This window comes from Eumetopias jubatus, unplaced genomic scaffold (assembly GCF_037043125.1).
Source record: "Eumetopias jubatus isolate StellerSeaLion01/CBP00866 unplaced genomic scaffold, mEumJub1_p1.0 scaffold_12, whole genome shotgun sequence".
Classification (NCBI taxonomy): domain Eukaryota; kingdom Metazoa; phylum Chordata; class Mammalia; order Carnivora; family Otariidae; genus Eumetopias; species Eumetopias jubatus.
Genome location: NW_028274818.1, coordinates 43,581,652 through 43,607,453, shown reverse-complemented (window position 1 = coordinate 43,607,453; position 25,802 = coordinate 43,581,652). Strand labels below are relative to the sequence as shown.

Genomic DNA, 25,802 nt, shown 5'->3' with positions numbered 1-25,802 from the left:
CGTGAACAAGTAGCCTCAAACAATGACTTAAAAGAATTACCAAATTATTAAGTTGTGAATATCTTAAGTCTTGCAGTGAACCAAGTACTAAGTGACAACCCTGGGTATGTGACAAAGGGTGATAGGATAGCCTTACCGCTTGTACTTCTTGTTCTTCCTTTCTTGAATAATAATCCTTCAAGTTGGCTCCTCGATCCCAGGTGGGCCCAGGAGGACCATAGCCAGAGGCCCCAATTCCAGAATTATTTTCTATAAGAAAAGAAAATGAAATATTTAAGAAGATCCTAAATATTTTATTTTATTTATTTATTTTTAAAGATTTTATTTATTTATTGAGAGAGAGAGAGAGAATGGTAGAGAGCATGAGAGAGAGGAAGGTCAGAGGGAGAAGCAGACACCCTGCTGAGCAGGGAGCCCGATGCGGGACTCGATCCCGGGACTCCAGGATCATGACCTGAGCCGAAGGCAGTCGCTTAACCAACTGAGCCACCCAGGCGCCCAGATCCTAAATATTTTAAAGAATATTTTTAGATTTTGGCATTCTGTAACTTCTATAGAAAGCCAAAGTTTCTCAATTATTTGGAAATGTGCCCCAAATCTTCATGACTTACTTGAAAACTGTTTCATGTTTGAAATATAGGTCTAAACTGATAACCGCCAGGCTGGTATGTATGGAGGGAGCTACTAGCAATGATCATAAGTGACTGACAATCTAGCATACATTTTCAAGTTGGTTAAACTTGGTAACTGATTAAATTTGTTCAAACTGCTTCTTTGCTAAATATGACCTTGAGAGAAACCTGTTAGCACTAGTGATGGGGATAAGAAGCTAAAAAGGTATAATTAAGTGTTAAATCTTGGTAAGAAAGCAGACTAACTAAAGATACCTAATACTGCCTGATTATTAACTCTACTAAGTCCATGACATGCTTTTAGAAAAATTTATTCCTCACAACAATCTCATGAAATAAATACTACTGTTATTCTCATTTCATAATTACTGGATCTAAGACTTAAGTAACTTGACCAAGATCCTAGTTAATCTGTCCTATACTGGGGCAAGACCAATAAAAGCTTTGATAATATACAGAATTCAATAACACCTTGGATGCACAAGGTATAAGTCTACAATATATTTGGAAGGAATAAGTTAGAAACAAGAAAGGGCAATAAATAAGACCCTTTAATCAAACGATCTAGCCTGTGCAAAATTTATCCAGAAATAAAAATTAGTAAAAGCTAATGAAAGTAAGGAATTAAGCTGTATCATACTTCGTAAGAGAAATCACCGGTGGTATTTGTAAATTTAGGAAGGACCTGGGTTGTCTCAACATTATGAGTTCACTGTAGTTATCTTTTTATCCAAATGAGAAAGAGATGAAGACCAAGAAGGATCATGTGTATCTTATCGTGTCATACATACACATTCAAGTCCCTTACCTGCCTTTAGAGCCAAATGTGGAGGAAGAGGCCCTCCCATGGTTGTTGGTAAACCTCCACCCGTAGTTGCTGTGGTGTCAGGTGTATCAGTAATTGGGGGGGGAGGAGGTGCTACCTGCAAGAGGCAAAGTCAAGGCAGGATCAGTAATTTCACCCTCACAGGGAGTAGTAAATTTTTTTATACTTAAAGGAGGTCCATGTGTCACCACCTCCTAACCCCATAATATTAACATCTTTGTTTTCAAAATTTAGAAACTATAATATTCTTACTTGAGGCAGAAAAGGTAGTAAAAATTACTTGTAATTCTCCACCTGGAGATTTTATATGTGTAAACAAATACAGTTTTTCCACAAAAAGTGGGATTGGTTTATGGTGTATAATTTTTTCCCACTTAGTAGCTTTATAAATACATTCCACATTCAAGAAGTATCATATCTGTTAAGAACCCTCCATAAAGTAGACACTGTTCTGGGTACTGAGGATAAAATGAACAAAAGAAACAGATGTTCTGTACTTAGAGCTATTCAAATACCTATACTCTAATTCTTACAGAGCCAAACAATGAATAAACATATAATATGTCAAGTACGACACAATACTATAGAAAAAAATGAAGCACAAAAGACAAATAGGGACTGTGAGAGATCTGTTTAAATAAAGTTAACTGGCAAAGCCACACTCATAAGTGAAAAGAGATGGAACAAGTGAGAACAAAAGAGTACGGGGAGGAGAGATTTCCAGACAGAATGTCACGTTCCAAGATGTAAAATATTTTATGTACATCTACTTTTTTTTAAAAAAGATTTGAGAGAGAACACGCTAGAGAGAGAGAGAGAGAGAGAGAGAGAGAGAGAGAGGATGCTTAAGGACAAGCGGGAGGAGGGGCAGAGGGAGAGGGAGAAGCAGACTCCCTGCTGAGCAGGGAGTCCAATGCAGGAGGGGGGGCAGGTCGTCGTGGATCGCAGAACCCTGGGATCATGTCCTGAGCCGAAGGCAGCCCCTTAACCAACTGAGCCACCCAGGCGTCCTGGCATCAACATTTAAAAAAGCACCATAGTGCATTACTGAAAGGCTGCAGTTCCATATGCGCACCTGCCCTATATATTTGACAATTTCCTCACGTCCTCTCCAATTCTAGGAATTACATCAAGTGTTTTTACATCTTTACCAATATTACCTTAGTTTTTTGTTATGGCAACCTATTTTAATTTACATTTTCTCTATTATTCTATCTGGGTATTCATTGATCTCATTAATTTCTAAGAATTTAACATCTCAGTGCTATTCACTTCACTCTTTGTCATACAAGTTGCAAATAATTTTTGTTGTCCTTTTCCTTTTTTCACTTTGTAAATGCTTACTGCCCAAAAAGGAACTTTTTATTTGTGTAATCAAATCTAGTTTCTGCCTGTGATATCCTCCATAAAATGGCCTTTCCTGTCCAAAACCTACTCTGCATTATTTTCATAATTTCATTTTGGAGACAGTATCATGTAAATATAGTTCCTGTAACCTTACAATAATTAAAATTCGTTATTAATATGTGGACCAACTACTACTTCGTAACTTTTTAAAATTCTCCTTGGCTATTTTTCAGCAATTATTTTTCCTAATTAACTTTTCTTTCGTTTTTTTACAAGATTTTATTTATTTATTTGAGTGAGAGAAAGAGGAGGAGCAGGGGAGGGGCAGAGGGAGAGGGAGGAGCAGGGAGCCTGACTTGAGGCTCAATCCCAGGACTCCAGGATCATGACCTGAGCCAAAGACAGATGCTTAATTGACTGAGTGACCCAGGCGCCCCCAATTAACTTTTCTATTTTATCATATAATGGTAAATATATACAATTTACTTAGGGAAAACGGCCTTCCTTACAAGAAAGTAACTGACATCTTATGATAATGGAACCTCCCACCCAGAAACCGAGTATGGCTCTACATTTCATCAAATCATCTATCTGTTGAGACAATTCTCCATGAATATCTTGTAGTTCTCCAAGTCTTATTTAAACATCTTCTCAAGGATGTCTGAATAGCAAACAACCTTGGAAAGTAGTGGTATTTTCCTCCAGGATAGGGAGATTTTTTCCAAATGAGTACAGTAAAGATAGGGAGGGTGGCAGGTTTGCCAGCAGCCCCCTTATAAGACTGAGGGTTTCTTAAACTCAACGTACCTCAAGTATAATACAAATTCACTGTGCCCTCAGTATCCACATGGATCTGCTCTGTATCGTCCCCAAAAGATTTAGGGACACATGGGAACCAATACAAACATGAAGCTGATGCTGCCTGCTATCCCATGAGTAATAACATCCTTTGTTTCTCACTCAGAAGTCTTGTGTCTTCTGCAAGCAGGCTAAATTGTTAGACTGTAAGTATGGTAAAATCTCAGACTCTTTCAGACTTGATACTATCCTTCAGTAAAAATCTGTTACATTGTTCTTAAAGGTCCTACCAACTACATATTCTTAAGTTCTTCGTAATTTTCACTTTTACAGTGAATAGGATTTTTTCCAATTAAATTCTTTATGATATTTACACTTCATTTTTTTTCTCTTATATTACATATCTTGCTTATTTTTTATTTACTGCATTTGTGGTGATAGTGCTTGGTCTTGTCTTAACTTTACAGAAATTCCCTAATTCAATGCACCTTAAACTATCTGCAGTGAAGAACTGGTTTTGAGTTCTTTCTCCTAATCCACTGGAAACAATATTTTTATAAATATACAAAAAATGAACTGCTCCTAGAAATGTAAGACATACAAAATACAAACCCAAGTGTATCACAATTCCATTAGCATATCTAGATGCGCATGCATTTATGTACTTACCACCTCAGCATTTTGAACACTGCACTATGACCTGTTTTTAGTACAGCATTTATTATTTTTGTTATTTATATTTTTAAGAGTTTATTTTTAAGTAATCTCTATATCCAAATGGGGCTCAAACTCAGAACCCCGAGATCAAGAGTTGCATGCTCCATCAATTCAGCCAGCCAGGCACACGAACTATTATTTTTAGATGATACTTTTCAACACGTCAAGAAGTGTTTTTCTACTCCATTTCCTAAGTACTTTATTGGTAATAAGTATTAAATTTTATTTTTTTAAAGTATTTATTTGTGCGAGTGCTCATGCGTGCATGAATGGAAGGGGAGGTAAAGGGAGAGGGAGAAACAGACTCCCTACCAAGCATGGAGCCCCATGCAAGGCTTGATCTCAGGACCCTGAGATCATGACCTGAGCGGAAGGTCATGCTTAACTGAAGCCACCCAAGCACCCCTCAAATACTTTTTTTAAACCTCTATTAAGTCAACCACTGAGTAGATAGGTACTTTTCTCTTATGAACTCATTAACATGATGTAGCAAGAAAGTCTGACTACCAGGTTTTGCTTCAGATTTGCTGGAGGTGTCATCTAAGATACGGTATGTGTACCGTATTACTTTTCTAAAATATGAAAAATCCTGAATTCTCAAACCTATCTTACCACATGGGTTTTTGATAAAGGACTATGAATCTATAGTTATTTACTATTTTCTTAATTAGACTTGGAATGGACTATTTATCTTTTATAGTTAAGATTTTTACTCATCAATTCTATTTCTAATTCTACAATTTCTGGTTTCATCTCTATTAATTCAAGTTTTATTTTCCTGAGTTGAAAATTAACAGTTAAAAAAAATTTACCAGTTTACTCATCTAAAAAACTATTTCTTTTGCAATAATAAAAGCATTTGATACTATTTTGACTAAATGACAATTCCTTTGGTCTTCCAGAGTTTTGACATTGTTACCTAAATAGTGTATAATTTCTAATTTTCATTTAGAACCAAGTGTTTAAATTTCCTAATGTTCAGGATTTTTTGCTACTTTCTCACATTACCATTTTAGTTGGGCCAATATACACATTAGCATTTCTAAAATTAGGTAGATGGATATATATTGTGAACTAATATTTGTCTTTCCTGCTTTCTTCCTTGAAGTTTACTTTGATATTATTTTGTACTTCATGTGGTATAGCTTTACTCATGTCTTTACTTTCAATCTTTCTAATTTAAAGATTTGTTTTATACAGATAGCATGTAACATGAAGCACAGTGCTCTTCCAAAGGTTAGGGCTGTGAAAGCAAAGTACAGCTTATTCTAGGGACAGTCCCAATAGCCAAATCCTAAACTCCAATGTGACAGTATTAGGCGGTGGGGCCTTTGGGAAGGGATCAGGTCATGAGGGTATGGCCCCCATAAAAGAACTGGTGACTTATTAAAAAAAAGAGCTCTCTTGCTTTTTCCACCATGTGAGGATATAGTGAGAGAGCCTTTCATGAACCAGGAACTGGGCTCTAACCAGACACTAAATCAGCCAGAACCTAGTATCTTAACACTTCCCAGCCTCCAGGAGTGTGAGAATATGTTTCTGTTGTTTACAAGCCACCCAGACTATGGTACTTTGTGATAGCAGCCCGAACTAAACAGGGAGGATTTTCTTTTTTATAGTTCTTGATCAACTAAGATGAAGGTAGAGGCAAAGAGAGTATTAACCACCTGCCTCCAGACATTTTGTGGAGGAGCCCCAGCCAGCTCGGTCTCCATAACGGCTGTGCATCCCCTGTGGAGAAGGGCCAGTGCCACCTAGTTAAAAGTGCGCATCCTGCCCACTACTTGCAAGATCAAGAGATGTAGCTGACCTTCCTAACACACAGAAACAGAGTTAGGCAAAATGAAGACACAAAAGAGTAGGTCACAAATGAAACAGGAGGAAACCACAGCAAGAGACACAAGTGAAACAGACATAAATAGCATGCCTGGTAGAGACTTTAAAATAATGATCATAAAGATAACTCAATGAATATGAGAAAAGAGTGGAGAACATCAGTGAGAACGCTTAAGAGATAGAAAACATAAAAGAGAACCAATCAGAGATGAAGAACACAATAAATGAAATTAATACACCTGATGGAATAAATAGCAGGCTGAAAGCAGCAGAGGAACAACTTAATGAACTAGAAGACAGTAATGCAAAGTAATCAAGGTGAACAAATGAGAGAAAAAAGAATTATGCAAAATGAGAATGGACTCAGGGAACTCAGTGACTTCATCAAGCATAACATTCACATTACAGGGATCCCAGAAGAGAGAGAAAAGGGGGCAGAAAATTTACTTCAAGAAATAATAGCTAAAAACTTCCCTAATCTGGGGAATGAAACAGATATCTAGATCCAGAAGACACAGAGATCCTCCAACAAAATCAACCAAAGGAGGTCCACAAGACACAGTAATCAAAATGGCAAAAAGTAGAGATAAAGAAAAAAATTTTTAAATTATTTTTAAAGATGTATTCATTTGAGAAAAAGAGACAGAGAGAGCACAAGCAGGGGGAGAGGGAGAAGCAGACTCCCCACTGAGCTGGGAGCCTGACACAGGGCTTGATCCCAGGACCTGGAGAGATCATGACCTGAGCTGAAGGCAGATGCTTAACCATCTGAGCCACCCAGGGGCCCTAAGAAAAAAGATGTTTAAAGCAGCAAGAGAATAGACAGTTACATACAAGGGAAACCCCATAAGGCTCTTAGTGGATTTTTCAGCAGAAACTTTGGCAGCCAAGAGAAGGCATGATATTCAAAGTGCTGAACAGGAAAGAAATTTACTGTCAAGAATATTCTATCCAGCAAGGCTATCATTCGGAATAGAAGGAGAGATGAAGAGTTTCCAAGACAAGCAAAAGCTAAAGGAGTTCAGGACTAAACCCGCCCCACAAGAAATATTAAAGAGGACTCAGAGTAGGAAGGAAAGTCCTTTAACTGAGAGTATGAAAAGTAGGAAACACAAAACCAGTAAAAATAAGTATTTCTGTAAAAAAAAAATCAGTCAACAAAATAAATTCACAGAATAAAAGAATGTAATAAAGTAGGACATCATATACATAAAACACTGGGGGGAAGAGGAGTAAAGAATGGTTTGAACTTAAGCAACCATCAACTTAATATAGACTGCTATATGCAGAAGATGTTATACGCTACCTAATGGTAACCACAAATTGAAAACCACTAACAGATATGCAAAGAATAAAGAGAAAGCAATCCAAATATCAATCAAAGAAGAAACCCAGCAAACCATGAAAGAGAGAAAGAAAGGATCAGAAAAATACTATAAAAACGACAACACAAGTTAAAAAAAAAAGGTGATAAATACGTATCTATCACAATTACTTGGGCTCAATGCTCCAATCAAAAGAGGGTGACAAAGTGGATAAAAAAACAAGACTCATATGCTGCCTACAAGAGACTCACTTCAGATCGAAAGACATCTGCAGACTGAAAGTGAACGGATGGAGAAATATTTAGATGTAAAAAAAAAAAGCTGGGTGAGCAATACTTCTGTCAGACAAAATAGACTTTAAAACACACTGTACCAAGAAATATAATAATTAAAGGGAAAATCCAACAAGAAGATATAACAATTATAAATATTTATGCACCCAACATGGGAGCACCCTAACACTTAAAGCAGTTAATAATAAACATAAAGGAAATAACTGATGGTAATACAATAATAGTAGGGGACTTTAACACACAACTTTTTTTTTTTAAGATTTTATTTATTTGAGAGAAAGAATGAGATAGAGAGCATGAGAGGGGAGAGGGTCAAAGGGAGAAGCAGACTCCCCGCCGAGCAGGGAGCCTGATGTGGGACTCGATCCCGGGACTCCAGGATCACGACCTGAGCTGAAGGCAGTCGCTTAACCAACTGAGCCACCCAGGCGCCCCTAACACACAACTTAAATCAATGGACACAGCATCCAAACAGAAAATCAACAAGGATACAGTGGCTTTCAGTGACACACAGCTATTTTTTAAGATTTTACTTATTTATTTGACAAGGAGAGCGAGCGAGTGCACAAGCAGGGGGAGCAGCAGGCAGAGGGAGAGGGAGAAGGCTCCCCGCTGAGCAGGAGCCCAATGTGGGGCTCAATGCCAGAACCCTGGGATCATGACCTGAGTGGAAGGCAGATGCTTAACTGACTGAGCCACCCAGGCATCCCTGGACCAGACAGATTTAACAGATATATTCTGAACGTTCCACCCTAAAATTGCAGAATACATATTCTTTTCAAGTGCACATGGAACATTCTCCAATATAGATCATATATAAGGCCACAAAACAAGTCTCAACAAATATAAAAAGGTAGAAGTCATACCATGCAACTTTTCTGACCATATGCTATGAATCTAGAAATCAAGCATAAGAAAAAATTTCAAAAGACCACAAATACAGGGAGGTTAAATAAAATGCTACTAAACAATGAAAGGGATCAACCAAGAAATCAGAGATTAAAAAGTACATGGAAGAGGGGCGCCTGGGTGGCTCAGTCGTTAAGCGTCTGCCTTCGGCTCAGGTCATGATCTCAGGGCCCTGGGATCGAGCTCCGCATCAGGCTCCCTGCTCCCACTCCCCCTGCTTGTGTTCCCTCTCTCACTGTGTCTATCAAATTAAAAAAAAACACAAAAAACTTAAAAAATATATATATATGGAAGAAAGTGAAAATGAAAACAATGGTCCAAAACCTTTGAGATGCAGCAAAAGTGGTTCTAAGAGGGAAGGTTATAGCAATACAGGCCTACTGAAGAAGGAAAATCTCAAATCAACAACCTAATCCTACACTTAAAGGAGCTAGAAAAAGAACAAAGCAAACCCAAACCAGAAGAAAATAAGATTAGAGCAGAAATATAGAAACTAAAAAAAAAAAAAAAAAAAAAATGGAAGAGATCAATGCAACCAGATTCTTGTTCTTTGAAAAGATGAACTAAACTGAGTGCGTGGGTGGCTCAGTCGTTGGGTGTCTGCCTTTGGCTCAGGTCATGATCCCAGAGTCCTGGGATCAAGCCCCACATTGGGCTCCCTGCTCCATGGGAAGCCTGCTTCTCCCTCTCCCACTTCCCCTGCTTGTGTTCCCTCTCCTGCTGTGTTTCTGTCAAATAAATAAAATCTTAAAAAAAAAAAAAGGTGAACAAAACTGATAAACCTCTAGCCATACTTATCAAAAAAAAATACTCAAACATAATCACAAATTAAAGGAGATAAATAACAACCAACACCACAGATACACAATTGGAATAGAGTATTATGAAAAAGTATATACCAACAAATTAGACAAACTGGAAGAAATGGGTAAATTCCCACAAACATATAACCCACCAAAACTGAAGCAGGAGGAAACAGAAAATTTGAACAAGCTGATTACCAGCAAGGAGACTGAATCAGTAATTAAAAAAAAAAACTCCCAATAGACAAAAGTCCGGGGTCACATGGCTTCACAAGCAAAATCTACCATTTTAAAGTTAATACCTACTCTTCCCAAACTATTCCAAAAATAGAAGGAAAACTTCCAAATTCATTCAACAAGGCAGAAGACATGAACACACTTATCCAGACATACAGATGGCCAACAGACATATGAAAAGATGCTCAACATCACTCATCATCAGGAAAATACAAATCAAAAGCACAATAAGATTATCACCTCACACCTGTCTGAATGGCTAAAATAAAAAACACAAAAAACAAGTGTTAACAAAGATGTGGAGAAAAAGGCAACCATTGTGAAAAGTAACATGGAGGTTCCTCAAAAATTAAAAATACAAATACCATATGATCCAGTAACTCCCCTAGGGGGTATTTACACAAAGAATATGAAAATACTAATTTGAAAGGACATATGCACCTCTCTGTTTACTGCAGATTTACAACAGCCAAATTATGGCAGCAGTCGTGACTGTGCATTGATAAATGAATGGATAAAGAAGATGTGGTATATATATACACAACAGAATATTATTCAGCCATAAAAAAATGAAATCTTGCTATTTGCAACAGCACGGAAGGATCTAGAGAGTATAATACTAAGTGAAATAAGTCAGAGAAAAATAAATACCATATGATTTCACTTATATGGAATTTAAGAAACAAAACAAAGGAGCAAAGGATAAAAAAGGGGGGGCAAACCAAGAAACAGACTTATTTTTTTAAGATTTATTTGAGACAGAGAGCATGAAAGAGAGAAAGCACAAGAGGGGGATGAGGAGGGGCAGAGGGAGATAGAAAAGCAAACTCCCTGCTGAGCAGGGAGCCCAATGTGGGGCTCAATCCCGGGACCCTGAGATCATGACCTGAGCCACCCAGACGCCCCAAGAAACAGACTCTTTACTTTAGAGAACCAACTGATGGTTAACAGAGGAGAGGTAGGTGGGGGATAGGTGAAATAGGTGATGGAGTACACTTGTCCTGATGAGCACTGGGTGATGTATGGAAGTGTTGAATCATTATTTTACACCTGAAACACTGTTAACTCTACTGGAATTAAAAAAAGAAATGAGGGTATTAAAAGTGTGCCGTAGTACATAACCTTGGCTCTAAGGAAGATCTAATGATCTGAAAAATTATGTTAAGTGAAACAAACAGGTTATAAAATAGTTTGTGCAATATGTATTCTATCAATTGAAATTCACATTTAAATACTGAAGCAAAAATAAATCTACTGGCAATAACATAGTTCATTCATGCTGCTTTCTTTACAATTTGTATGTTTTGCAAAATTTCTGCAATACGTATTAAACGCTGTAAAAATGTTTAATTCTAGAACTTATATACATAATATACCTAATTAATAAAACATGAGCTGATAAATAAATGAATAGACAATTCAAATGAAGAAAATTAGGTGCTCCTGGGTGGCTCAGTTGGTTAAGCTCCAACTCTTGCTTTTAGCTCAGGTCATGATCTCAGGATTATGAGACAGAGCCCCATATTGGGCTCCAAGCTGGACTTAAGATTCTCTCCCTCTGCCCCACTATGTGTGCATATTCTCTCTCAAAAAAAAAAAAAAAAGAGGGAACATAATTCCATTTATTAAATAACTAAAGAAATGCATATTAAACTTTTTTTTTTAATCTCTTAAATTAGTCATTTTTTTAGGCTACCAAGGGTCCTGGTTCAAGATACTGATGTAGGAAGATCCTGAACTTGCTTCCTCACACAGACACTGAGTCTACAGCTACATACTGGAACAGTTTCCTTTTAAAAAAAATCTAAAAGCTAGCTGAGTGATGACTACACACATCAGGCAAACAGGAATAAGCCACTTTGAAACAGGTAGGAGAAGCTGGGGCAATCTTGCCAAAAACCCTACTCCAGGTGTGGCAACCCACAGCCAGGTGGGAACTCAACCTGGAACTCCTCCCCAATGGGCAGAGTTCAACACTCAAGTTTTAAGACATACACTTGGAACAAGCCTCCACAACACCTAATTTTAGAAACCAAGAGAGCTTATATTCCAAGACCCACAAGATGGTAACAATCTGTAAAATGCCTCTTAAAGGGCTTGTGTGCTTGGAGTGCCCTGTCCCAGGGCCCAGCTCAGAAGCAGCCAACTGCACCCAGACTTAAAGTGAAGGAGACACTTGCTTATATTAAAATCTTGGTCCAAGGCACAGGCACCTACTTTAACACATCCATCTAGAAGTCTGTCGGAACATTACCCAGGAATGGAGACCGGTGAGTACTACCTTTTCATGCTTCGGAGCACTAGCATATCCTAGAAAAGAACCTTTACATGTGCGTGGTGCCCCAACTTTTGTGGCTGCTGCACAGGGGATGCCTCTTTATCACCTGGCTCTGGAGGCCAGGTAAGCTTGTGTTCCTGGTCATATAGGTCTGTAATAATCAGCATTACCATTTAGAAAGGAGTTCAAGAACCTGTCTGTGGCTCCAAATCTCATGACTGCTGCCAGGGGACACCTCTACTTTGCCTGGGTCGGGTGGCCAGTGCAGCTTATGCTCCTGGGTCCCATAAGACTATAACCAATGGAGAAAGTGTTCTTTCTTTTCCTATTTTTTTTTTAATATAGGCAACACATGTTATATTAGTTTCAGGTGTACAACATAGTGATGTGACAAGTGTGTATGTTATACCATGCTTACTGGAGACAGCTCTTCAACAGCTAACACACCCATGGCACAGGAAGAGGGAACAGATCCAGGAGCTGTCTTTCGGTGAAGGAGGCCTACTTTTAGCTAAACATCATGACTGTGGCCGGAGTAAGCTTCTAATTAAACAGGCATCTAGGGGCTGACTGTATTCCAGAGACCTCGGAGATAAGGTGCTATCTCCTTCTACTGTGTTCCAGAGTGCCAGTGTCTCCTGAGGAAAAGCTTTAGAAGCATCTTACTTTTTGCAGCTAACACCCAGGGATGCCCCTCAATCACCTGGCTCCGGTTGCCACAGGGGCTTATGTTCTTGGGTCCCCTGGGACTGTGTTGATTGGAGCAACAGTTCTTGGCAGACTACCATACCCAGGCACAGTGAGGGGACTGAGGCACATCCCCAGTCTTTCTTTGAAGGAGGTCACTTCATTTGTCCTGAAGCTTCAGACACAGGCAGGCTTCAGGTTTGGCACACACTGCCTAGGTAACTGCTCTGAAGGAACATATGCTATAGATGCCATCTTGGTGATCTTCCTCTGCCTTGTTCCAGCTTGTTGGTATCTCCCGAAAAGGAGATTATACACTCGTCTGGAGCCCAAATATTTGCAACTGCTGCCCAGGGAACACTTCTAGATTACCTGGCTCTGGTGGCCAGCAGGACTTATGCTTTTGGCACCTCAGAACTTTATATATATTCACATACTTTTAAAAGATGCTGCCTGAGGGTCTGGCTTCTAGTCTGCCTGAATCAGGTGCTGAGATCCTACCCTTTGGGACACTGAGTGATCTTAGCACATCCTCAACTACAAGGAGCTATTAATGAACTGCCTGGACAAGAACAGAGGTTTAAGAAACCACCAAAAGCTGGGGCAACACTGAATAAAAAAGTTCATCTCCTATATGAGGCCACTCCTTCAAGACTTGGGAGAAGTAGTTGTTTCATGTACTGTATAGAAACTAACATAGGCAAAATGAAACAGGAATATATTCCAAATGAAAGAACCAGATAAAACCTTAATGAAATGGAACTATGTAATTTATCTGATAGACTTTAAAATCATAAAGATGCTCACCAAACTGGGGAGAACAATGTATGAACATAGAACTTCAACAAAGCGATGGAAAATATAAAAAAGTACCAACTAGAGAAGTCACAGAACTGAAAAATACAGTAACTGAACTGAAAAATAACACTAGAGGAGTTAAAACAGCAGACCAGATGGAAAAGAAGGAAGGATTAGTTAATTCAAATCCAAGGCAGTGGAACTCACCCAATCAGAGCAGCAAAAAGTAAAAAAAGTGAAAAAACGTAAAGATACCTTAAGGGACTTACAGGAAAATATCAAATGGACTAATATTCACATCACTGGGTTTCAAGGAGGAGGAAAGAGCGAGAAGGAGCACAGATCTTATTTGAAGCTGAAAAGTTTCCTAACCTGGGGAAGGAAACAGACTATCCAGATGCAGGAAACCTGGAGGGTTATAAGTAAGATGAATGCAAAGAAACCCAAACCAAGACACATTATAATTAAGATGTCAAAAGGTAAAGCAAGGACAGAATAAAAGGCAGCAAGAGAGAAATATCTCATTACACACATGGGAACCCTCATCCATGAGCAGATTCTTCAGTGGAAACTTTGGGGGCCAGAAGGTAGAAGTAGCATAATATATTCAAAGCACTGGAAAAAAAATTTCCATGCAAGAATATATGTTACCTGGCAAAGTCATCATTCAGAACTGAAGGAGAGAGAAATAGTTTCCCAGATAAGCAAATGCTAGAATTAATTCGTTACCACTAAACCTGCCTTACAAGAAATGTTAAAAGGACTTCTCGGGCTGCCTGGGTGGCTCAGTAAGCCTTTGGCTCAGGTCATGATCCCAGAGCCCTGGGGTCGAGCTCTGCATTGGACTTCCTTGCTTGGCAGGGAGCCTGCTTCTCCCTCTCCCTCTGCTGCTTGTGCTCTCTCTCTCAAATAAGTATTTTTTTAAAAAAGGACTTCTCTAAGCTGTAACGAAAGGGCACTTACTGGTAACAAGAAGAAATATGAAAGAGTAAATCTCACTGGGAAGTTAATATATAATAAAAGTAATAGATTAAGTACTTATAAAACTAGTATGAAGGTTAAAAAACAAAAATAGAAAAAATAACTATGATTTTAATAATTAAAGGATACACAAAATTAAAAAAATGTAAGTTATATAAAAAATAGAAAACGTGGTGGAGGAGTGTAAAAATGTTGCACTTTAGAACTTAAGTTACTGACTTAAATGGACTAAATTCTCCAATCAAAACAGAGTGGCTGAATGGATAAAAAAACATGAACCACCTATATGTTGCCTACAAGATACAGTTTATTTTTTAGTACAAAAAGAACTTTATTAACCTTCTTTTAAACTTTATTCCCAGGCTTCTTCGGCTTAATTAGCTACAAGGAATGAATTGTGTATAAGCAAAAACTGAAAAGAGCTGTAGTGTCCTAGGTGCTTGACCTTAAAAATATTACAGATCTAGATTTTATCAGATCCATGAACAGAATTTTAAGAAGCAGCGTAATATAAAGTAGCAGCTCCCAGTAACTTCAAGTTTTATCTTCTTCAGAAGTTGACTCAATTCAGTTTGCTTCATTCTTGGAAGCTTCATCAAAATTCTCCGTAAGATTTGGAACTTCATCATCATCATCCTTTCTGGTAACAAGTGGTGCTTTTCCATCCATAGACTGGTTTGGGCAGAGCTTCAGTCAGTCTTCTTAAAGGAGTCAGACTGTCTCCACTAAGCTGGTTTAAGATATTGGGTAGCACTTCTGTCAGCTGCGTGGTCTTAGCATGGCCTATAATGGTTATTAAAGTGTTCACACTGCCAGGGATGCCTGAATTTTAGGGTTGTTAAAGTGGATCACTGTTCCTTGGTTTGCGAACACATTCACTTTTTCAATACCAGAGATACTGTTTATCCCTAACTTCTTTAAACAGAACTGAAGTTTTCTACCATCTGCTGTAGCCGTTCCATGAACCACCTTCTTCTTGGTGAGCAGTTTCTTTCCCACCAATGCACATGTGTGCTTGCAGTTTGGCAAGTTTGGCAAATCTTCATGATAGTTTCTTTCATCTTGTTGGAACGGAAACAGGACCACATGAGGGAATAGGGTTGGCACTTAGGTGGTCTTGGGCGGACCAGCTGAGGTTCAGTGCACACACATGCGGACGCAAGATGGCAGCCAAAGAGAGGCCAGAAGGGATCCAAGAGATACACTTTAGATGGAAGTACACACAGACTGAAAGTGAAAGGACAGAAAGATATTCCATGCAATGGAAATAAACATTTCCATTTGTCTGGGGTTAGCACCCAGAAAATAGACTTTGTTTTTTGTTTTGTGTGTGTGTGTGGATAATAAAACTTTGAAACAAAGAGTGTAATAAGAGACAAAGAAGGGCATTTCCTAATGATGAAAAGGTCAATGCAACAAAAGGATATAGCATTTGTAAATATTTAGGCACCCAACACAGGAGCACCAAAATATACAAAAAGCAAATATTAACAGACATAAAAGAGAAAGAGATAACAGTACAACTATAGTAGAGAACTTTAATACCCCATTTACATCAATGGATAGTCATTCAGACAGAAATCAGTAAGGAAACACTGGATTTAAATGACTTGTTAGAGCAGACGGACAACAGATATTTATAGAACACCACTAAGTAAAGTAAAATTATCATTTATCTCGCCTTCTCTGTCTAAACTCTAACTCAGGGTGACTAAATTATTGATAAGAGGTTTCTTGTTATGCAAGTATTCCAGCTCAAAATCAAAGGAAACTGCTAATGAATAAATCTAAACAGTGATCATAAATCACTGCTAACATCACATTACATGCCTCCTCCTGATAGAACAGAACATCACCTTTGGTATTTTCTTATTCTTGCCCCTCCACTCCCATCAAATCTGAATCTAATCAAGTCTCTAGATCTAACTACCAATTGTGGGAAACAAAGGCAGAGAAATGTTTTGTGATACCACATGGATCTAATCTGCAAATTCCAAACTGTGGGAAACTAAAGAATAAGTGATATGCTTTCTTCAACAAATTAGAGAAAAATGAGAAAGAGGGTAAGAGAATTTGCCGATTAAAAGAGATATTAATCACTTGCTATATAAACACGGACATCATTTGGAGCATGATTTAAACAGAATGTCAAAAATTGATTTGGGAAACAGGAAAATTTGAGTACTAACTGGATATCTGAGGACATTAAGAAACAATTCTAAAATTTTTTAGATTTGATAATGGAATTGTTATTGTGTTTTTTAGAAGGATTATCTTGAAGAGATACAAACTGAAATAGTAACAGATGAACGATAGGATGCCTAGAATATGCTTCAAAATAATCTGAAGAGGGGCACCTGTGTGGCCCAGTTGTTAAGCGTCTGCCTCCAGCTCAGGTCATGATCCCAGGGTCCTGGGATTGAGTCCCGCATCGGGCTCCCTGCTCGGAGGGGAGTCTGCTTCTCCCTCTCCCACTCCCCCCTGCTTGTGTTCCCTCTCTTGCTGTCAAATAAATAAATAAATAAATAAATCTTTAAAAAAAAATCTGAAGTAAAGATTAGAGATGAATCACGACTGGCCCTACTGTAAAGTACTGCAACTGAATTATGAAAACATGAGCTCATAGTATTATTCTTACTTCTGTACACATTTGAAATTTCCACAATGAAAAAATTTTAAAGTATCCTTTGCATTCAGAAACAGGTCACTTTCGGGAAGAGCAATTTGTGGAATGAAAGGGCAAATGCTAGATGAAGTAAGTGACATGATCAAGGATTTGGCAGGAATGAGGAGATGAGATGAAGATGGTAGTTAAAAGTAGGGATTGGCTTGTTATATGATGTTTTTCCAAATTCACCCATTCATCATTCATTCATTCAACCGAAAAAAAAGAACTTCAAGTGCCTGCTGTAATTTTAACACTGTAGAAACAGCAAATGGACTCAAAACAAAAACCAGGGCACATGGATGGTTCAGTCAGTGAAGCATCTGCCTTCGGCTCAGGTGTCGGTCTCAGGGTCCTGGGATTGTGCCCAGGGAGCACTGGGCTCCCTGCTCAGCGGGGAGTCTGCTTCTCCCTCTCTGCCCCCCCAAACATGCTCTTTCTCTAATAAATAAACTCTTAAAAAAAAAAAAAAGACAAAAACCTGCTCTTATGAACTTTTATTCTTATATTAAAGTTTGGGGAAAAATGAGGTTAGAAGCGTGTTTTTTACGCTCAGTACAACTGACCATTTTGGGCTGGACAATTCTTTGTTGTAGGAGGCTATCTTATGCATTGTAGATGTTTAGTAGGTTAGTATTGCTGACACTCCCTTCCAGTTGTAACAAAAATGACTCCATACATTGCCAAACATCCCTAAGGGACAAAATCACCTCCAGCTGACAAGCACTGAGTTAGAGGTTAGTAAGTGCTACTAAGAAAAATGAAACAATGAAAGAGGATAAGAAATACCAGGGTAATGGTAGCACTGGATTTGCAACTTTGACAAGGATGGCTGGGGAAGAGCACTCAAGGCAGAAAGAAGAGTTACATACAAAAGTCTTGAGGTAGAAAGGTATTGGCACATTGAGAAATGATAAGCCAGTGTAGCTGGAACAAAGGAAGTTAGGGGGAAAGTGGCAAATGCATAGACTAGATTGACCTTCCTGCAAATAACATGAAATCTAGGGGGAAAAAGATACAAAAAAACCTGCCCCCAAAACCCCCACAACTATTTATGCAAGCACTAAAAAGTGAACAAAGCTGGAAGATTATGGAGGTGACTTGAAATGAGAAAGCAAGGAATAGCAAAGGCTGTAATTCCAGTCTATTACGGCTTTTAGCCTAAGGGAAGACCATGTGAGGCAGTTAAAACTCCAAAAGAAAACCCAGTCTTTCAGGCCTGAACAATCAGAGAATATAAGCTTGGGTAAATGAACGCTGCTAGAGAAATGAGGCAGCAATCCTGGGAAGGAAATAAGGAAGAATCTCAAATTCCACGTATAAACTCTGCCCAAATCACTGGTTAACCCCTGAACAACACATGTATTAAGACAAACTCCAAAGTGCCTAGCAAGGATCAGAAAACTAAAATGAGATTTAAACTGTTACCCAAAAGACAGTGTCTGGAGTCCAACCGAATTTCTTGACAGTACAACAAAATCAATAATCTTTCGAGAAATATAACATTATTTAGGGTCTCTACAACATGATTATCACAACGCCCAAGACATAATCCAAAATTACTTGACATAGAGAAAAAAGGTGAACAAATCTCAAGAGAAAATACAATCAAGAGAACCCAACCTGAGATGATCCAGATGTTAGATTTAGTAGTCAAGAATTTTAAAACAGCTATTATAACTATGCTCAATGGCATAAACAAAATTCACATTCGTATTATGAACATATGCTTATAATGAATGCAACACTAAGAAATGCCACCAGAGAAATAAAATCCCTTAAAAAACAACAACAGGGTGCCCTGGGTGGCTCAGATGGCTAGGTGTCTGCCTTCGGCTCAGGGCATGATCCCAGGGTCCTGGGATCGAGTACTGCATCGGGCCCCCTGTTCCCTGCTTCTCCCTCTGCCTCTCTGTCTCTCATGAATAAATAAATAAAATCTTAAAAAACACAAATGAAAACAACAACTTGTTAATTCTGGAAACGAGAAAGACAATATATGAAATAAATTCACTGGATGGGCTGACAAAAGGGAGCTGACAGAGAACAATCCGTGAACTTGAAGATAATCAGTAGAAGTCATTCAACCTGAAGAACAGAAAGAAAAAAAGAAAGAGCCTCAGGGACCTTTGGGATAATATACAAAAGTTTAACATATGAGTCCCAAAAGAAGAGAACAAATGAGGCAAAAAAACGTATTTGAAAAAATAATAGCCAAAGATTCCCCAAGTTTGGTAAAAGACATAAATTTACAGATTCAAGAATCTCAGCAAATTCCAAGTGGGGTAAGTACAAAGAAAACCACACCTAGTCATATCATAGTCAAACTGCTTGAAAACAACAACAAAAAAAATGCAACCAAAGAAAATAATACATTACATATAGGGGGAAATGATTTGATTATAACTGACTTCTCATCAGACAACAATGGAAGAAAACAAGTGCTGAAAGCAAAGGACACTGGCACACCAGAATTCTACATCTAGTGAAACTATGCGAGACAGAAGATAAAATAACATTTTCACATATAACAAAATTAAGAAGACTTTGTCACCAGCAGACCTACACTTTAAGAGGAAGAGGTTAAAAGATACAGATTAGGTCATAATAGATGGAGTAAATGCCAATGTTCCAAATATTTGAAAGATATTTGCAACATTCTTTTCATAGCTAAGAAATCTCCAAGATCATCTTGTCCAATCCCTTTATTTTGCACATGGGCCAACCAATTCCAATTATCTAGTGGTACAATATACAAATCTCCTAATTTCTGCATCAAAGCAATGGAAGGAAATAAAACATTTATATCAACCTTCATAAATGAGACTACACAGTAAAAATAAATTGTTAAAATTGATATAGATATTATTCCTAAAGGATTTATAAAAACTGAATCTTTCATTTAAGTTACCTTAGGTATTTACTTAAAGCATGTGAATCTTTTTATATTAAGAATTCCTCTGTTAAAACTCAAATTTTCATTTTTTAAATGAGAAATAAAGTTTATTTCTTAAAAACAGTACTAGAAAGGAGTCTTTGTTGCATACTTACACAATATAATTGAAGTAAAATGATATGCCATTGCACAAAACAGAATTTTCTCTCTGCTGTAATAAGGAACTGTCAATGGGAGTAAACACTGTCTTAAGGTATTTCTGATTTTTATATTCTGTTTAAAATGTTATCTTTGGAAGTACACAGAATACAACAGGCTCTGAAAATCTGTTTATGAATGAATGAAATATATAAAACTACTAGACACACAGATTAAAGGAATTTCCCAAGCCCACAAGTCAGGTACGTAATCAACAATAAATCAGAATCTTCAGGCACTCATCCCTGGGCTCCAAGAAAACAAGATTCCCAGGTTCACTAAGGAACACAATATATTTGAAAACATCATTGAAAAATCATCACTCTGTCTCTCTATACATACTGGGTTGGCATTACCTTACCACATATATGTTAAGTGCTGGGCCTGCCTAAGTACTTACCCCAACGGCTGGGACTTCTTCACTCTTTACTTCATTTATCCGAACCAAATAGTTAACAAAATCTCTGGCAGCATTGCTCTGTGCATCTTTTTTATTGGTGGAATTGCCCATGCCAATGTAATTATAACCTTCCACTCGAACCTTTAACAGTCAAGAAAAAAATGTATTAGAAGAGATTGACCTGAGTAATTTTGGGTCTTAAAAAATAGGTAATTCAATAGTCCATTAAGAGATAACAGTTAAATGTTGAAGATAATACTCCATAAAAACACAGAAAATAACACATCTAAGAAAATTTATAAGTTGACTTATGAAAAAGCTTGAATTATGTTGCCCAGTGATAAACTAATCTAAAAACAACAATATTAATTTATGTGGCTCAGATATTCTCTTCTGTAACAGAATGTCCCACATTAAAATCTGATTTTATAAGACCCAAGAACAAGCTCCCCATTTGTATTTATTTTAAGCAGTTTGACTTGAAGCAATCAAGAATCGCTCCACTTTCCATAGGAATTAGTAAAACTGCAAAGAGCTGACCCAACTTTTCTAATCTGCACTACTGGTACTGTGGCAGCTGAGGGAGATACATGTTCTAACCAGAATAATTTACCTATCAGATTGTTTTAAAAGTAATGCTCGCTTGAAAATGATTTATAATGAAACAGAATAGCAGACAAGCGACAATAAAGAACATACAACACACTACTGTCTGAACAGAAAACACGGTTCTCTTAACACCAAAATAAGTGTCAAAAAAAAAAAAATCACAAAAATATAAACTGTATTCTGTAATACCTCACACATGAACTTTTGCCTGTTTTTGTTCCCCACTGCTCTAATTTCATAGGATGGGGTCATCTTCCTTTTGCCACACCAGGCATACAGAAAATTTTTAACATCACCCATGATTCAAATGTCTTCTTCCGACCTAAGAAAACAAAAGTTAAACTGCATTATTTATGAGCAAACACAGCAAGTGACCAATAACTGGAATTAACTGAAAATCTAGGTTAAACAAAGGATATTCTATCATACTGCTATTAAAATTGCTATGACAAAATTTTAATGACATAATTGGAAGGCCTATAACATGTCATACAAAAAAGCAGGATACAAAATACATGACTTGAATTATACGCATTAATCAAGACTAAAAAAGAAATATCCCTCAAAGTGGTTATCTTTGGGTGACTCCAAGTGATTCTGACCTTTTTTTTTTTTTTTGGACAGTAAGAGAGAGAATCTTAAGCAGACTCCATGGTCAGCATGGAGCCTGATGCAGGAATCAATCTCACCACCTTGAGATCATGACCTGAGCCTATATCAAGCGTTGGATGCTTAACTAAGCCACCCAGGTACCCCTGACCTTTTCTTAGAAACATTTTATGTGAGGTGCCTGGATGGCTCAGTTGAGTGGCTGACTCTGGATTTCAGCTGGGGTCGTGATCTCAGGGTCCTGGGACTGAGCCCAGTGTCAGGCTTCACCTCCAGGCTAGGAGGGGAGTCCACTTGAGGACTCTCTTTCCCTCTGCCCCTCCCCCCAGTCACATGCCCATGCTCTCACAAATGAATAAATCTTAAAAAAAAAAAAAAACATTTTATGTAATGTCCCACTTTTTACAACAGGCACCTTATGGGTTAACTCACTTAATCCTCAAACGGGAGATAAAATTATATAGTAAATACTATTATTGTGTCTCTACAAAGGAAGAAACAAGGGCATAGAAAGTTTAACTTTTCCAAGTCACCTACTGTGAGGCATAAATTCAAACTACTATATTAAGAAATGATCATCAATCATTTTGTATGTAAATCAAAGAGTTTATTCTCATTCTGAGGTGTCTCCTAACAGACTGTCCTCAAAGTTGTAGGCTACATATTACTCTACTTAGACTAAAAACACTAATCTGTTAAGTACTAAATCTCTCCTTTAGGCCTTGTTATTCATTAAAATTTGAGGATATTAAGTTTTCTTGATGTGCACCATACCATACTTATTGGCACTCTCCCTCTAATCTAGTTTATAAATATACCAAAAGATATGGAGCCTGTGAGTCTAAAATCTGAATCTAAATTAAAAATCAAGGTATCTGAAGGGTGCCTGGGTGGCTCAGTCAGTTAAGCCTGATTCTTGATTTCGGCTGGGGTCCTGATCTCAGGGTCGTGGGATTGAGCCCTGTGTGAGGGCCCTGTGTGAGGCTCCATGCTCAATGGGAAGTCTACTGGAGATTCTCTTTCGCTCTCTCTCTACTCCTCCCCACCACACACACATGCCCTCTCTCTAAAAATAAACAATAAATCTTACAAAAAAAAAAAAGGCAAGATATCTAAGACCAAATTTAGATCCAGAAAAAATATGCAAAAAAAATTAGTTTGCTGTGAGAGAAACCTCATTACTAGCATGAAACCTTTGTCTTCGGGCGCCCGAGTGGCTCAGTTGGTTAAGCGACTGCCTTCGGCTCAGGTCATGATCCTGGAGTCCCGGGATCGAGTCCCGCATCGGGCTCCCTACTCGGCAGGGAGTCTGTTTCTCCCTCTGACCCTCTTCCCTCTCGTGCTCTCTCTCTCATTCTCTATCTCAAATAAATAAATAAAATTTTTAAAAAAAATAAACCTTTGTCTTCTTGTTCAGTGCATTTTTTTTAAAGATATTTATTTACTTGAGAGAGAGAATGAGAGAGACAGCATGAGAGGGGGGAGGGTCAGAGGGAGAAGCAGGGAGCCCGCTGTGGGACTCAATCACAGGACTCCAGGATCATGACCTGAGCCGAAGACAGTCGCTTAAGCTACTGAGCCACCCAGGCGCCTCATGTTCAGTGCATTTTGTAAGCACCTAAATCTAACATCATAAAACTGGACCCCAATATAAACTTATTCTGTAGCCACAGGCTAACCCTGGAGAAATCCTGTTAACTGAAAAGCTGTGGAAAGCTTTTCTATCTGTAAATTCCACCCCTGAATAATTAACTAAAAAAACAAGACCTCAGGGTGAGTACCATGAAATATGAAGGACTACACTATCAAATTCCTTCCTTTCTAGGCAGTCTCATCTAACTCCATTATATTCAATATCAACTATAGGCTAATGATGCCCAAATATATACTGAAAACTTAAATCTTTTCTCTTTAAGCTCCAAAATCAAATTCATCCAACTGCAGCAATAATGTGCAAATGCTAACCTGACACCTCAGTAAAAACAAAATTAAAGTTTCCTCCCCAAACCTGTTCGTTCCTTCTTCCCTCAGTCCAAGTGTTTCCACCTCCCGAAATGGCACGGCCATCTACCAAGTTACTCCTGTCACAACTTTGGAGTCATACACTCCCTCGAGATCCTCCACAGCTATCCCTTGGGAGAACTCTCAGTATGGGCCAGGCAATAATCTTAGAGGATCATCTACGTGAACTATTTTCCTTAACCCTTACAATAATTACACAAATAAGACTATGATTGTTCTCCCCCTTTACGGATGAATAAACGGAGACAGAATACCTTGCCCCAGAGAAGACAGAGCTCTTAACTGGGAGACCCAGAATTCCAAGCCAGGTAGTCTTGACTCCTGACCTTACATGCAATTCTGCCTCCAAAACGGGTTTCCAATCCATTCGCTTCTCTCCATCCCCTGCCACTACTACCGCACACCTGGCGTACTGCAATAACGTCCTAGACCTATAGATCTAGATTCCCGTTTCCCCTCTGGCCACCCTAAAATCCATTCTCTTCACTCCTCCTCACCATACTCCAGGAACATGGCCTTCTTTGTTTCTTCCCAATCTCTGCTCTCAAGCGCTAATCCCTTATCTCTGCAATTCTGCTTTCCCCCCGCATCTTCAGAGCTGACGCATTCTCGACCTCAGGGGCCGACATACCAGGTCTAAAGTCTACCTCCTCGCTTTCCCTTGCCACCGTAGTCAAACTAGCTTTCTCCCTTGACAATTTTCATTTCCTCATTCTTTTTACTTAAACCTGCAGACATTTTTCTGCTGCCTCCCACCACCACCGAAACCTCCATGCGGAAGTGGAAGGGGCTGTGCCCCACGTGTTTACCGCTCCACCGCCATGCCCGCAGGGCAGCGCCCGGTCTTTGTGGTCGGAATGAATGGATGAAGGGCCCTAGGTGTGTGTGGCGTCATCGCGGGCTCACCACCCGGCGATGCACCCCCTTTCACTCAGCGGCAACAGCGCCTCTGCCGCGCGCAGGCCGGAGGAGGAAGTGGGGTTTTGGCTTCTTCGGACAAGAGATTGGCCATTGCTGCGGGGAAAAACGGGTCTATACCTCGGGCCCGGGCAGCGCAGGCGTGGCGCGGCGAGCAGCACGCAGCCCGCAATCCGGGAACTCGGCGGGCGCCTCGCCCCTTCCCCCACCCGCCACCGCCGCCCGCGCTTCGCAACAAAGCCCGGCTGCAGGAGCGCGGGGCCCCACACCCCCAACGGGTGGCAAAGACATCTCTCCCCTACCGGCGTCCGCTTCCTGGTGTCCGAGAACACAGCCCTCTTAGAACCGCCCGTAGCCACGGCCTTCCTCAGAGACACCCGGTAAACACACCGCAACTCGCGTGGAGGCGGCAGAAAAATGGCTCCGATGGCGGCGCCGGGAGGGCGGGGTCAGTGCGCGTACGCATGCGCATGAAGCGAGTTTAGGGCTGAGGGCGCCTCCAGGGAGGGGCGGGGCCGCAGCTACCACTTCCCGGCGTCCCTTCGGGTCGCCAGGGAGATCCGTGGCGCTGGGCCTGCTGCGCTCCAGCGGGGATTCTTTCCTTGCTCACTACTTTTGAACGTTTTAGAGAGTTGGGGACCGGTAGCATTTTGACACAGCAAAATGTTACATAGCTTCTATCATGGGGACCTCTGGTAGATGACAGATAAAAGGTAGAAGACAGAACTGAAAATCTTAGGTGCTATGAAGAGTGCTTAGCGCGGTACTTGGCACATAATAGGTGTTCAGTAGGTCTTGTTATTGTAGTGATTCAGATACTCTAATGCCAATGTCTTCTGAAAGAAATAAGCTCAGTGAAGGCAGGAAATCTGCCTGGCTAGCTGAGGCCACTCACTGCAGTGTGTGGCGCATCTTAAGTGCTCAGTAAAAACCAGCCGAATGAGTGGATAAACCCTGCAAGGTTGTTTTTGCTTAACTTGGATAACCTTTTGTCTTGAGAGTCTTTGGAATAATTTGT

General features: G+C 39.3%; 1 protein-coding gene across 1 annotated transcript in view; it reads right to left on the bottom strand.

Moving 5' to 3' along the window:
• The window catches only part of DHX9 (DExH-box helicase 9), a 56,850-nt gene extending 31,627 nt beyond the window's left edge, over positions 1-25,223 (bottom strand). Inside the window, exons 1-5 of the mRNA XM_028121519.2 lie at positions 25,087-25,223; positions 21,425-21,557; positions 20,627-20,767; positions 1,441-1,555; positions 137-249 (exon numbers count right to left, since the gene is read on the bottom strand). Of these exons, the coding sequence (XP_027977320.1) occupies positions 137-249; positions 1,441-1,555; positions 20,627-20,767; positions 21,425-21,535 (480 nt within the window). The 5' untranslated portion in view covers positions 21,536-21,557; positions 25,087-25,223. The remainder of the gene's footprint in view (positions 1-136; positions 250-1,440; positions 1,556-20,626; positions 20,768-21,424; positions 21,558-25,086) is intronic.
• Between the last annotated feature and the right edge of the window lie 579 nt (positions 25,224-25,802).